At 36.3% G+C, this 12,545-nt stretch overlaps 1 protein-coding gene across 1 annotated transcript; it reads left to right on the top strand.

Annotated features, from left to right (window-relative positions):
- The first annotated feature begins 5,645 nt into the window (after positions 1-5,645).
- On the top strand, positions 5,646-6,158 carry LOC142544304 (glutathione S-transferase T3-like). The gene has a single exon (XM_075651365.1). It carries the CDS (start codon positions 5,646-5,648, stop codon positions 6,156-6,158), a length of 513 nt encoding a protein of 170 aa, XP_075507480.1.
- The last annotated feature ends 6,387 nt before the right edge of the window (positions 6,159-12,545 follow it).

Here is a 12,545-nt window from a genome sequence, read left to right as displayed (position 1 = left end):
AACCGATCTTTTCAGTTCCTTTCATCTTTTACGTTTCCAGAATCTTATTCTCTAGCTACTGCTTTTTTTCTCGAAATCTTCATCACATAATCTACTTCTAAGTTCTCTCATTTACAGGCGAAGAAATGGCTGGAGCTTACATTCTCAATGCTTATCAAGTCAACTTTGAATCAGTGCTTACCATCAAGGATGAAGGACTTGTTCAGATGTTCAAAGCTGTTGAGAAATCAGGGCTCAGAAAGTTTCTGGAAGCACCTGCTATTATCTATAAGACCGCACTTTTGGAATTCTTCACCAAAGAAACTGTTCAAGATGGGAATATCATTCATTCCCAGGGGGACGCATCTATTTCCATTGATGCTGCACTACTTGGTTCAACTTTCTTTCTTCCAATCTCAGGCACCTCTGATCTGTCAGGACTTATGAAGGAAGAAATGTCCATTGCTCTCTCTACCTTCTCAGCTTCTGGAGAGGAACTCTCTCCCTCTTGTTTCAAGAAGCTTATGAAAATGGAGTACCAAGTAATCGCTGATATTGTGGCAAAGGCACTTCTTGTGAAAGCCGGTACTTTTGATCGTTTAACCAAGAAGAAGGTTCAGGTGATGGTAGCAATCACTTTTGATATTAAGGTAGATTGGAGTTGGTTTCTATTCAAAATCATGAGAGAAATGATTTCGCGGAAGAGTACTGGTTTTGCTGTTCAAATTAGTCAGATGTTGAAGGATGCTGGTTTTCCGTTCACCACTGAACAGGATGCTTCTTTTGTAACTATGGCCGATGCTGATAACGTGATTGCTCTACGGCCTAAGCCAACTGTGGCTGAATTTTTTTCAATGAAAAAGGAGATTGGGGATGCTCAAGCTGAAGGCCAAGCTACTCAGAAAAAAATCAAAAGAAAAAGAGTAAGTGTTTTGACTGATTCAGAGAAGACTGTATCTGAAAAACGGCTGCACCTACTCAAGCTCCTCTTCCAGTAGCAACTCTGAGCAAGAAGAAGCCAAGGACTACCATCCGCATCAAGAAAACAGCAGCCATTGCTGATTTGGATACTGTCCCGTTGAGATATTTCCAGCAGTCACCCCATCCAAACCCAAGTCTGTTTCAGAACCAGTAGTCACTCTTGCTGTTTCACAACCAACTACTGCCCCCTCTATCATCGCACCAGTAGCTGTTACTGTTCCATCAACATCAACCTCAGTGTCTACTCTCAGACCTGCTACTGGAGTTGTCTTTCGAGATTCATTAGCCGGATCCTCCACTACTCGGTCCGTGCTGCCTATTCCTACTGGAAAAGGAAAAGAGAAGTTGTTTGAAGAACCCCAACCTCAACACACCAAAAACACAGTGCAAACTGGCATTGAGCTTCACCTTGAGGAAATTGAAAAATCTGCCAAGGCAAATATGTTGTTCTTTGATGAATGGCTGAAGATGAGAGTTTTTCGCTCTTTCACTTACTTACGTACTGAAAACGCATTGGCACATATGGTGAAGCGTGAGAAGAAAGTTTTTGCTACTGCACAAACCAAAAATGTCATTGAAGCAATGAATCGCAGAAATTACATCCTTGATCAATTGAAGCAGAAGCAGATGGAATTTGTGTTGAAAACCCTAAAGTCTAATTTTGATCCAATGAGTCATACTGCTCCTCATGATCAGGATGTTATCAAACTTATCACTGACCAGTTGCATTTGTTGATTGAACAGATTCACTCTCAAGAGCAGGTCTTTGCTAAGCCTCTTTCATACAGGTTAGGCATGGTTCCTGAACTTTTGCAGATACAGCCAGTTGAGGAAAGGACCACAGCTCCCGAAAAAGCAAAGGTCTCGAGTACTCCTGCATTACCAGAACTTCCTACTCGATCATCGTCTTTGATCTCTGTTCAAGAGCTTGCCTCGGTGGATGAGGTCATTCAGTCCATTGTTCCTACTGCTGTTCCACCAAAATCAAATCAGGATGTGGTACTCTCAGAAACCTCACCCGAATCCCAACCCATGGAAGTATCAGATGATAACCCATTACCAAATCTTGAGAAATTTTCTGCTGATCATCAAGCAGAAATGACAGCTCTATTGCAAAGGTCATCTGAACTCATCCCTTCGGAGCAACCACTGGAAACCACTGAATTTGTTCACCACGACGAGAATGTCGCTTCTAAACAAATTAATGTTCTTGAAGAAACTTCTACTGCTCCATCTGCTGCTGAGGAAACTATTGCAGCACATCCTCTCTCTACTGCTCCAGAAGAAAGCTCTGCTGAACCTGGTTCTTCTACTGCTCTACTGGACGCGATTCCTTCTACTGCTCCACCAAAGCCTACAACCTCTACTGCATTGGTTGTGTCTGTCTCTGACTCTACTGCTCATGTTGCCCATGTTGCTGAAATCAAGCAGCGTATGCTCACGAGGACCCCATCTCCGGAACCAGAAATCTTTAATATGGAATTTGAGATAGAAGCTCTGCAAAGAAATCTCAACAATCTATCGGAGATGGTAAAGCAAATATCTCGTGAACATCCCGCAGAAGTGAGTGGCTCAACGTTTTTCCGAGACCGTATATCTAAAGAGATATTTCGCACGGCGAATCTGTAAACAAAATGCATGCTGAGACCACTGTTTTTAGACAATCTGTTTCCAGAAGCCAGGGTGCTATCATGCTCGGTAAGTTGCCAAACTGACATTCTCCAACGACTCACTGACCATGATGATGTGATTCGTTCAGTCTCAACCACAATGGAATTGATGAATGCCAAGATTGAGTCTCAATCTCAATCTATTAATACTCTAAATGAACGAGTATCTCATCAAGCACCATATCTGGAGATGCTAAACAATGGAATTATGAATCTCTCTGGGCGTATGAACGACTTAATTACTCGAGTCATGGCCGTTGATGCCAAAAAAGGGAAGGAACAGAACCAGAAGGAAGACAAGCAGAAGAAAGAAGAACTGGAGACATGGCAGAATCCTCTGCCAGAAGAGATCTAAATGTTGATGCTCAGAATGATGAAATTATTTTCAGGGACATTGGCACTGATAACTAAAACTTTTGTTGTTTAATTATCTTAATATATTTTGTTGTTTTATATTGCCATTAATATCTGCTAACGTCCAGGTTTTGGCATCACCACAAAGGGGAAAATTGTTAGACTTAATAAGATTGTGGCGATAAGAATCAAAACCAGCAGGCTGTTAGTAAAAATCAGTAGGCAATATAAAAGCAGTAGTCTTCAGAAGTTAGAAAACCAGAAGCAGAACTAAGTCTGAAATTAGAGTAACTTAACGTCTTCTGTGCTAACGGAACAAGTCTTAAATGTTACCGTTATTTTATCGAGTACGAGTATTAATTGCACCATTAATGTTGTACGTAGTTATTTATTACGTTACTGATTGCTTTGAAGCTTTTCTGCAGGACCCTTATCAGGAAATAAAGCTGATTTCATCAGCAGTCAAAGAAGTCGTTTTGATTATAGACGTTGGATCTAAGTTATCTATATATATGGATCAAAACCATTTGAAGAACAAAAGCTGATCAACTTCATTATCTATCCAACGTTACATTGAGCAACCGCGAACAAATCGTTATCTTTCAAGCTCAAACTTACAGAAAAGCAGTACACGCTTTATATCTCATATCTGATCTTTGGAGATCATTTTTGTACTGCTATTTCTTAATCTCTTCTAGTAAAACCTCTTTCGATATTCTTTTGAAGAAGAGTTTGTAAACTGAAAAATAGTCTTTTTCAGAACCTTGTTATATTGAATCATATTGTGTTGAGTTACTAAGAGTTCCAGTAGGCAAAAGATAAACCCTGCTGAAGTGGGTATGTACAAGTGTTGTACTGTAAAATACAAAGTCTTTTAGTGATACCTTCTGGAAACAGAAGAAGGGAAGACGTAGAAGATTTTATCTTCGAACTTCCAGAAACAACTACTGTTCTATTGCCTACTGCTATTACTATTTTTCACCCTACTCCATCGGATTGTTTCCGCACTTATTATTGTGATCTGCTGGACGCAATCTTGAACAGGAACAGCTACAATCTTTAACAGGATTCTAGCACCCTTTGCAAAAATCTATCAGTAAAGGAAAGAGTTTATTCACCCCCCATCTAAACTCTACATCGATCCCCAACACCTTTTTAAATATATATATATTTTCTCAATAAAAATTTTTTGAGGTATTCTGATTTTTTTTTTTTGTTTTTATTAACAAAACAAAAACTCATGTGAGGCGGTATCACATATAAATTTTGCGAGACAAATATTTTATTTGTGTCACTCATGAAAAAACTATTATTTTTCATGCCAAAAATATTAATTTTTATTGTAAATATGAACATGATTGATCCCTCTCACCCATAGATTCGTGAAATCATCACAAGAAACCTACTCTATTAACAATATGACTTAGGGCACCCACAATAGCGGGTATTGCAATTGTCATGTCATCCAAATATCTTCCAATTCCTAATATTCACCATTGTAGCTTCTTGATTTGTGTGCCAAATTAATAACCGGTTACAAATTTTGATTTTTTTTTTGTTTCAGCCAGTGTGAGGTTCACGCTGGCTAGAGGTGCGCTCGTGCTTTGCACGTACGCGTGAGAAGGTCATCTCGCTGCATGTTTTTTTTTATTATTTCATTTTTAATACTTTTAAATTATATTTAATTATTAAATGAAATGTACATGGAATGTCTCGTTCGCTGCAGGATGTCTATTTCTTTTTTTTTTAATATACTGCTCTAATTATATTAAAAATCCAATTGACTACAATGTTGGAGATAGACAGTGATTACTATATAAAACAAACGCTGCCTGCAGTGTTCATTCTTTCCCAAAGAATTAATTTTTTGAATGTTACCCAACGTTCGAAAATAAATCTATAAATAAATCAGTTTTAAAAAAATTAAAATTCATATTTTCAACATCCTACATAAAAATTTCTCCCACAAAAAAATATTACTTACAATTTTTTTTGGAATGGATAATAATTCCAATAATTTTTTTAGGGATTTTTTGAACTCTCCAAATATCAACGAAGTTCAAGTGGAGAAAATTCCCGAGTTCTTCTGAGTGTCCAACATCCTCCATTTCCATTTCTTACACAACACCTACAGAATTTGCAACATTTTCCATTCCACCACCATATTTTTTGAACGCCCCTCTAGCTCCGTGGAATACATGTCCCCCAGAATATTGTCAGAGTAGCCAATATTTGGTGCAAGCTCCATCCCATGGAATTATTCTTCTTCAAACACCGGGGCTTCAATCAACTGAATCGAGAATGGCCACTGTTGATGCAAGTGAAAGTGATAAAGGGATAGAAGCACCTTATGAATTCCGAAATTCACAATTTCCTCCTTTCTCGTCCCAAATAGTACTTGAAAATATTACTCTCAACCGGGCAAGCAAGAATGGCCAAGATTCAGATGGAGATCATGACAAGCGAACAGCATGGACAGTAGCGGATGATAAGCTACTTAGAGTAGCATACACAATGATGAGCGAAGACCTAACCGTTGATAATGCCTAGAAGAGTGAGTCTTTTTGGAAACGGGAGGTAGAATACTACAATACCAATCGAGACCAGAAAGCTAAAAAAAGAAGTGCAGAGAAAGCCAAAGCACACTGGGTTGCGGTGAAAATGATCGTGAATAGATATAATGGAATCTACAATAAATGGTACACGGATCGACCAAGTGGATGGAGTGACGAGGATTTGATGATGCGGGCTCATGAAGAATACAAGAGTACCTTCAAATCTACTTTTCAATATGAACAAGTGTGGAGGATTGTTAAAGATAGTCTTATGTATGCTCCTCAATCCTCAGGACAACGGTTTGCAAAGAAGGCAAGGACATCTGAATCATCAGGGGCACATACTGACTCGTCTAATGCTACACCAAGTGTTGATACAGAGTACAACAAAGTCCGATCTCGTCCTATGGGACATAAGGCCGCAAAAAAGAAAGGCGAAGATAGAGTGACCCATGTTGATCGAATTAGTGAGGATATGCAACAATCAGTAACACAGATGGAGGAATATAATAATAACAAGAGAGTGGATCAACTCATTCAAGCTCATAAACTCCTCGTAATGGACACACGAGGCATGATAGATGAACAACTTCATAACCATCTAGCGATATATAAGTAGCTCAAAAATAGATTAACATGTAATGTTGTTTGAAATTTCTATTTGATGTCATGTATTTTATTATGTGTGTGTTTGCAATTTATATTTTTAAGTCATGTATTTTAGTGTGTGTGGGGTTTGTATTTTTCTATTACTAATGCTATTTCATATTTTTATTACATATAATATAGTAACGTTTTAATATTAAATATTAATTTGTGAACGATCTATAATATATTATACATATATATATTATATGTGTGTTGATAAAAAAATTATGAACTAAACGTTACAAAACAGTCATTATAAAATAGTGTTACGAATTAGCCATTACAAAATAGCTGTTACGAAAATGTATATATGTAGAGGATGAATCATTCATTATTCTTCACAATACATCCAATATGTATTCTCTCTTATACTCAACTATTCATTTGTTCCAAAATGTCTCAAGATCCTACTCAAAATAACAGAAAAAACATTCCAAAAGATACAACATCGGATCCCAGTGAAAAATTATTCATGACGATGGTGCAGAATCAATATAGAGCGTCTAAATTCATTCAAACTTCTTACGGAAATGCACAAAGAAGACGATCAGTTAACACAGAGCGTGTAGATTGGCACATTTAATTTGTTAATGATTATTTCTCTACTGAGCCGTTTTGTACCGATGAAATGTTCCAACGGCGATTCCGAATGAGAAAGGAGCTGCTTTTGCGCATAGTCACTGATTTGAAAAAATCATCCCGATGGATCTTTTAAATGGAGAGAAGATGTTCCGAGAAGAAAAGGCTTATTGCCGCTTCAGAAATGCATGGTGGCTATCCGCCAACTAGTGTATGGAGGTCCAGCGGACCAATTGGACAAGTATATAAGGATGGGTGAAACAACTGCACTTGAATGCTTGTCCAAATTTTGTCAATGTGTAATGCAAATATATGGACGTGTGTACTTAAGAAAACCCAATGCAACCGACATCGCTCGTTTGCTTGAAATGCATGAGTAAAGACATGGTTTTCCTGGCATGTTAGGAAGCCTTGATTGCATGCATTGGTCTTGGAAAAATTGTCCGGTCGCGTGGAGATCCCAATATACTCGAGGCGATCATGGCTGCCCAACAATTGTGCTTGAGGCAGTTGCATCAGCCGACTTGTGGATATTGCCGCCTTTTTTGGAGTTGCAGGGTCTCATAATGACATCAATGTCCTTAACGAATTGCCTCTTTTTAATGACTTCTTGAAAATAAATGCTCCATATATTAGTTTTCTTGTGAATGATACACAATATACTAAAGGATATTACTTAACAGATGGTATATACCCATAATGAACCATTTTGGTGAAGGGTTTTTCATGCGCCTCTGGGATCCCAATAAATGAAATTCAAAGAAAGACAAGCGGATTTGGGGTTCTCCAATCTCGTTGGGCAATTATAAGAGGTCCAGGGAGACATTGGTTTATGGATAAATGCAAAGAAATCATCTATACATGCATTATCTTACACAACATGATTGTTGAGGACGATGGTCATGCAATATCGATGTGGGATCGTGAAGAACGAGATAATTTCATAGCCAATCAGTGTTCAACCACAGAATTTGGTGAATACCTTCGAAGAAATACAAAGTTACGTGATAGTCATGTGCATCATCAGCTTCGTCACGATTTGGTTGAACACATATGGGAGACATGTCATCGTGATGAAGTGAATTACTGATGTATTTTACTATATGGGTGGTTTGTAATTTTTGTTTTCATGTCTTATTTTTTAGTATCTTCGTGATTTACTAATTTTAAATTATTATTGTTAAAAATGTTGTTTTATGGTTTGTAATTTTAATTATTAATGCTATAAATGTAGTTTTGTGGTAAATTAATTTTGTGTAGTTCGTTATAAACTTTCTAATTTTATTAATTTTTATTTTTACATATTAATTATACAAAAATAATCGTTATAAAATTTCTAATTTTATATTTGTATAAAAAAATAATACTAAATAATATATGAAATTAATTAAAGTGGTGAAATGATTTTTTATAAAATTGTAAGTTATTTTATTTAAATCAAAATAAAATATTAATTAATGTAACAGTGAAACTCATAAATATTTGGTTAGTGTGATATTTGAGTGTGAAATGTGGGATATTTGAGTAGTGAAATATTTGATTGATGATGTGGATCACAGAGCCGACAAATATTTGGAGGAAATATATATATATATATATATATATATATTTCTGATATTTTTTTTTGTGTTTATTAAAAATATAACATATAATAAGATAATGTATATAAAGTTAAGATATGATCTGAGGAGTATTGTGATTATATTGTGTCGTAATTTTATTTTAAAAAAAAAGGTATAATTGAGTTGATTCAAGAACAAGTAGCACTTATTAAAACTCAGGAAAAGTATATGTGTTAGAGTAAATGTCCATCGAGTCAACTTTTGTGTTGGGCTTTATTGACTTTTATGTAAAAACAATTTTATTTTAATAATATTTTACAATTTTATCTAATTATGTTGTTTGAGGTTGAGAATACCATCTATGATTTAAACTACGTGTTTCATTGGTATGGACATGAAGATGTCCATTTTATAGATGAGTAATCGTTTGATGATGCACTGAAAAAACTTCCCTCGGACTGTCCAAGTGGTTATCACTTATTGAGTGAAATTGTCTGCGTTTATGGTTATACACCATTAGTCCTTTGACCCTGGAACAACGTAGAGGCTCCACATACTAACATGCACTTTGATCTATTTACTTACTCCATTAAGGATCATCAGGTGGCAAGGTTGAGTGTAGTTTCAAAATACAAAAAAACAAATGCATTGTAGTCAGAGATTCACCGTTTGCCTACATGTGAAAATATACTATGTGAAATGATGAGTTAATAATGCAAGAAATATCTGGTCAGAGTAAGACATGTGCATTTTGGAAATATTTTTCCTCAGTTGCACATATCATGTCATTGTTATTACCCAAAGATATATCTCATCATAATCGAATTCATTTGCAACTCTCGCTATACCATTGGTTGCAAATTACTGTATGCTAATCATATCTTAATGTTCTTGTAGGCACTATCGGTGATACCTAGATGATCATGGAACGATGCTATTAGAAGCTCTTACCATGACTCGATTGGTGCAATTAGACTTCAGTTATGACATTCTTGATTAAGATGTTGATGGAAAGAATGAAGTTAATTAGGGTAATCCTGCATATATATAAATTTTATTCTGAATCACAGGAAGTTGTACATTCACGACTAGCTATTATTAAACCATTGAAGGTCACATATTGGATTCTGTGTTCCCGTTGAGATTTTCAAATTCAAGGAGTTGAATTTGGCGACGGTAGTTTGATGAAGATCAAACAGAGTGTTTATAAAAGAGTTTATAAATGGATTTCATATATTGGAAGTTCTGGAAGATAGCTTAACTTTTAATTAAGTGAGGAGAGTAAAACTACTTGTTTTGGTGAAAGAATTCACAAAACTGGCAATTTCCAAAAATAGACCAGTATATTAATTTTGATTTTCGAAATTTTCAATTTTCATTATATGATCTAGATTTGTATCATCGGTACATCGGCGTTGTAATATCGTCGATCAGGATTGTAATGAGTCTGTTGGGGATCGATATAGAGTTTAGAGGGGGGGAATAAACTCGTTCCTTTGACGGTCGTTTTTGCAAAGGGTACTAGAATCCTATTAGAGACTATAGCTTATCTTGTTCAAGTATATAACCAACAGACCACAATAAAGTGTGAAAACGATCTGATGGTTTAAGGGTGAATAAGGATAAAAACAGTAAGCAGTAGACAAGGGTTGTTTATGGAAGTTCAAAGATGAAATTTTCTACGTCTCCCCTTCTTCTGTTTCCGGAAGGTATCACTAAAAGACTTTGATTTTTACAGTACAACACTTGTACACACCCACTTCAGCAGGACTTATCCTTTTCCTACTGAAACTCTTAGTTTCTCAACATAATAAAACAAATACAACAAAGTTCTGGAAAAGACTCTTTTCCAGTTTACAAACTCTTCTCAAATATATAGTAACGTGATTTTGATTGTAGAGAGAGTAAGAAACAGTCAGCACAATATGATCTCAAAAGATCAGATAACTATTATGAGGCGTGTGCTGTTTTTCTGTATATTGAGCTTGAAGATGATAAGTAGTTCTGAGTACTCAAATCGACGTTCGTATATTAGATAATATAATCGTTGTTTTTGGTAACCTATAAACGTCGTTGATCTTGTGTATTTATACAAGTCTTGAATTCAACGTCTATAAACAAAACGGCTTCTTTGGCTTCTGATAGAATTTAGCTTTATTACCGAAAAAGGTTCCGGCAAAAATCTTCAGAACAATAAGTCTTGTTTCATACCACATTTGGTAAAACGTATTAAATGACTTTGTTCAGCATTAATGATGCATTTAATACTTGTACTTGATAAAGTAACGGTAACATTTAATATATGATCGATAGGTTCTGATTTAGTAAAAGTCAAGTTCTGCTTCTGTTTATCTAAGCTGATAAGTACTCAAAGAGTACTGCTTTGTTAAGATGATACGAGAACTTCTGCTTTTATACTATCTTCTGGTTTCACTAATGCGATCTACTAGTTTTGACTATCATCACCACAATTAAATTAAGTTTATAAATTTCTCCCTTTACGGTGATGCCAAAACCTAGAAGTTAGTATGAAGAAAAACAATTATCACAAAAATAGATAGTAATAATAACCAAATAATTGATAAGTAAATAAACAGTAAAGCAGAGTTCAAAAGAGTAATAATCAGAAAGATTAATCATCAGTCCCAATATCCTTGAATAGTGCATCATCATCCTGAGGATCTTGGCTTCTGAAAGATGATTCTGCTTGATAATGATGTCCTCCAGATCTACCTTCTTCTATCCTTTCTTCTGTCCTACCCACTACTTCCCCCTTTTTGGCATCAATTCGAGTAAGCAATTCATCCATTCGTCCAGTAAGACTGATAATGTTATCATTCATCATCTCCAAAAATATGACTTGATTCGAAACGCGATCATTAAGGGCCTGAAGAGATTGAGATTGGGACTCAATCTTGACATCGATGGATTCAAGTTTCAAATTAGTAGCCTCCACTTTAGTTGAAATTGAGCGAAGAGACGACTCATGAGCAGACAAAGTTTGAATGACATCAGATTGACCAAGAACGATGTTGGCGTGACTAGACAAAACATTCTTCAAAAGGTCGGATTCAACTTCAAGCTTAACCAACGATTTTGCCTTTTAATGACATATTTCGTTACACGTTCTCGGAAGAATTTGGTGGCGTCGACTTCACCAGCATGTTCAAAGGATATCTGTTTGATGATCTCTGAAAGTCTGTCAATATTTCGTTTCAGTATGTCAATCTCAAGTTCAAGATTAAAGCGCTCTTCGTCTGGGGATGGACTTCTTGAGAGCATACGTTATGAGATTTCAGCAAGATGCGCAATATGAGCAATGCGAGATGGTGAATCAGTAGGAAGAACAACTAAAGCAATAGAAGAAACAAGATCTATTGGAGCAGTAGTAACAGCAGTAGACTGTTCAGCAGAAGATCCTTCAGCAGCAGCAGAGGGTTCAGGAAGTGCTCTTGCTTCTGGTTGCTCGGCTTCCATGGCCTCCAGTTGTTCAGCGGCTGGAATTTGATCATTCAAGATAGCTACCATTTCTGCTTGATGTTCAGCAGAGAAAATCTCCAAATTTGGCAGTGATTGAGATGGGGCAGCATCTGATTCTGCTAAGTGTTGGTCTGCTTGTTGAGTTTCCAGTTGGATCATGTCATCAGCTTGAGCTGCTTCCGGTGTAGCAGAGACATTAAGAACAATAGATTGAATGACTTCATCCACTGAAGCCAATTCACGAACAGATATAAGAGATGAAGATTTAGTAAGCAAATTCAGAGATGTAGGAGTACTAGAGACCTTAGATTCTTGTGGAGCTGTAGTCCTTTCCTCAACTGGCTTAGTTTGAGCAATGTCTGGAATGAAGCCTACTGAATACGGTACAGATTATTCAAATGTTTGTTCTTGAGCAAGAAGTTGCTCATTCATCATTCTCAAACTGTCAGATAGAATATGGATCACATTCTGATCCTGAGCAGCAGTTGGGATCATAGCATCAAAATTAGACTGAAGAGTCTTTAAAACTGATTTCAGCTTCTGTCGTTTCAGCTGCTCAAGAATGAAACTTCGTCGTCTCATTGCTTCAATCACATTTTCAGTCTTGACAAGTTCAAATACCTTCTCTTCATTCTTTACCATTTTACGAAATGCACCTAGTGTTCTGAAGAATGTGAGAGGATGAAATACTCGAACCTTATGCCAATCATCAAAGAAAGTCATTTCTTCATTGGCAG

The sequence above is a fragment of the Primulina tabacum genome, chromosome 5 (genome assembly GCF_025594145.1).
Source record: "Primulina tabacum isolate GXHZ01 chromosome 5, ASM2559414v2, whole genome shotgun sequence".
In the NCBI taxonomy this organism is placed as follows: Eukaryota; Viridiplantae; Streptophyta; class Magnoliopsida; order Lamiales; family Gesneriaceae; genus Primulina; species Primulina tabacum.
This window is presented reverse-complemented; position numbering and strand designations above follow the sequence as displayed.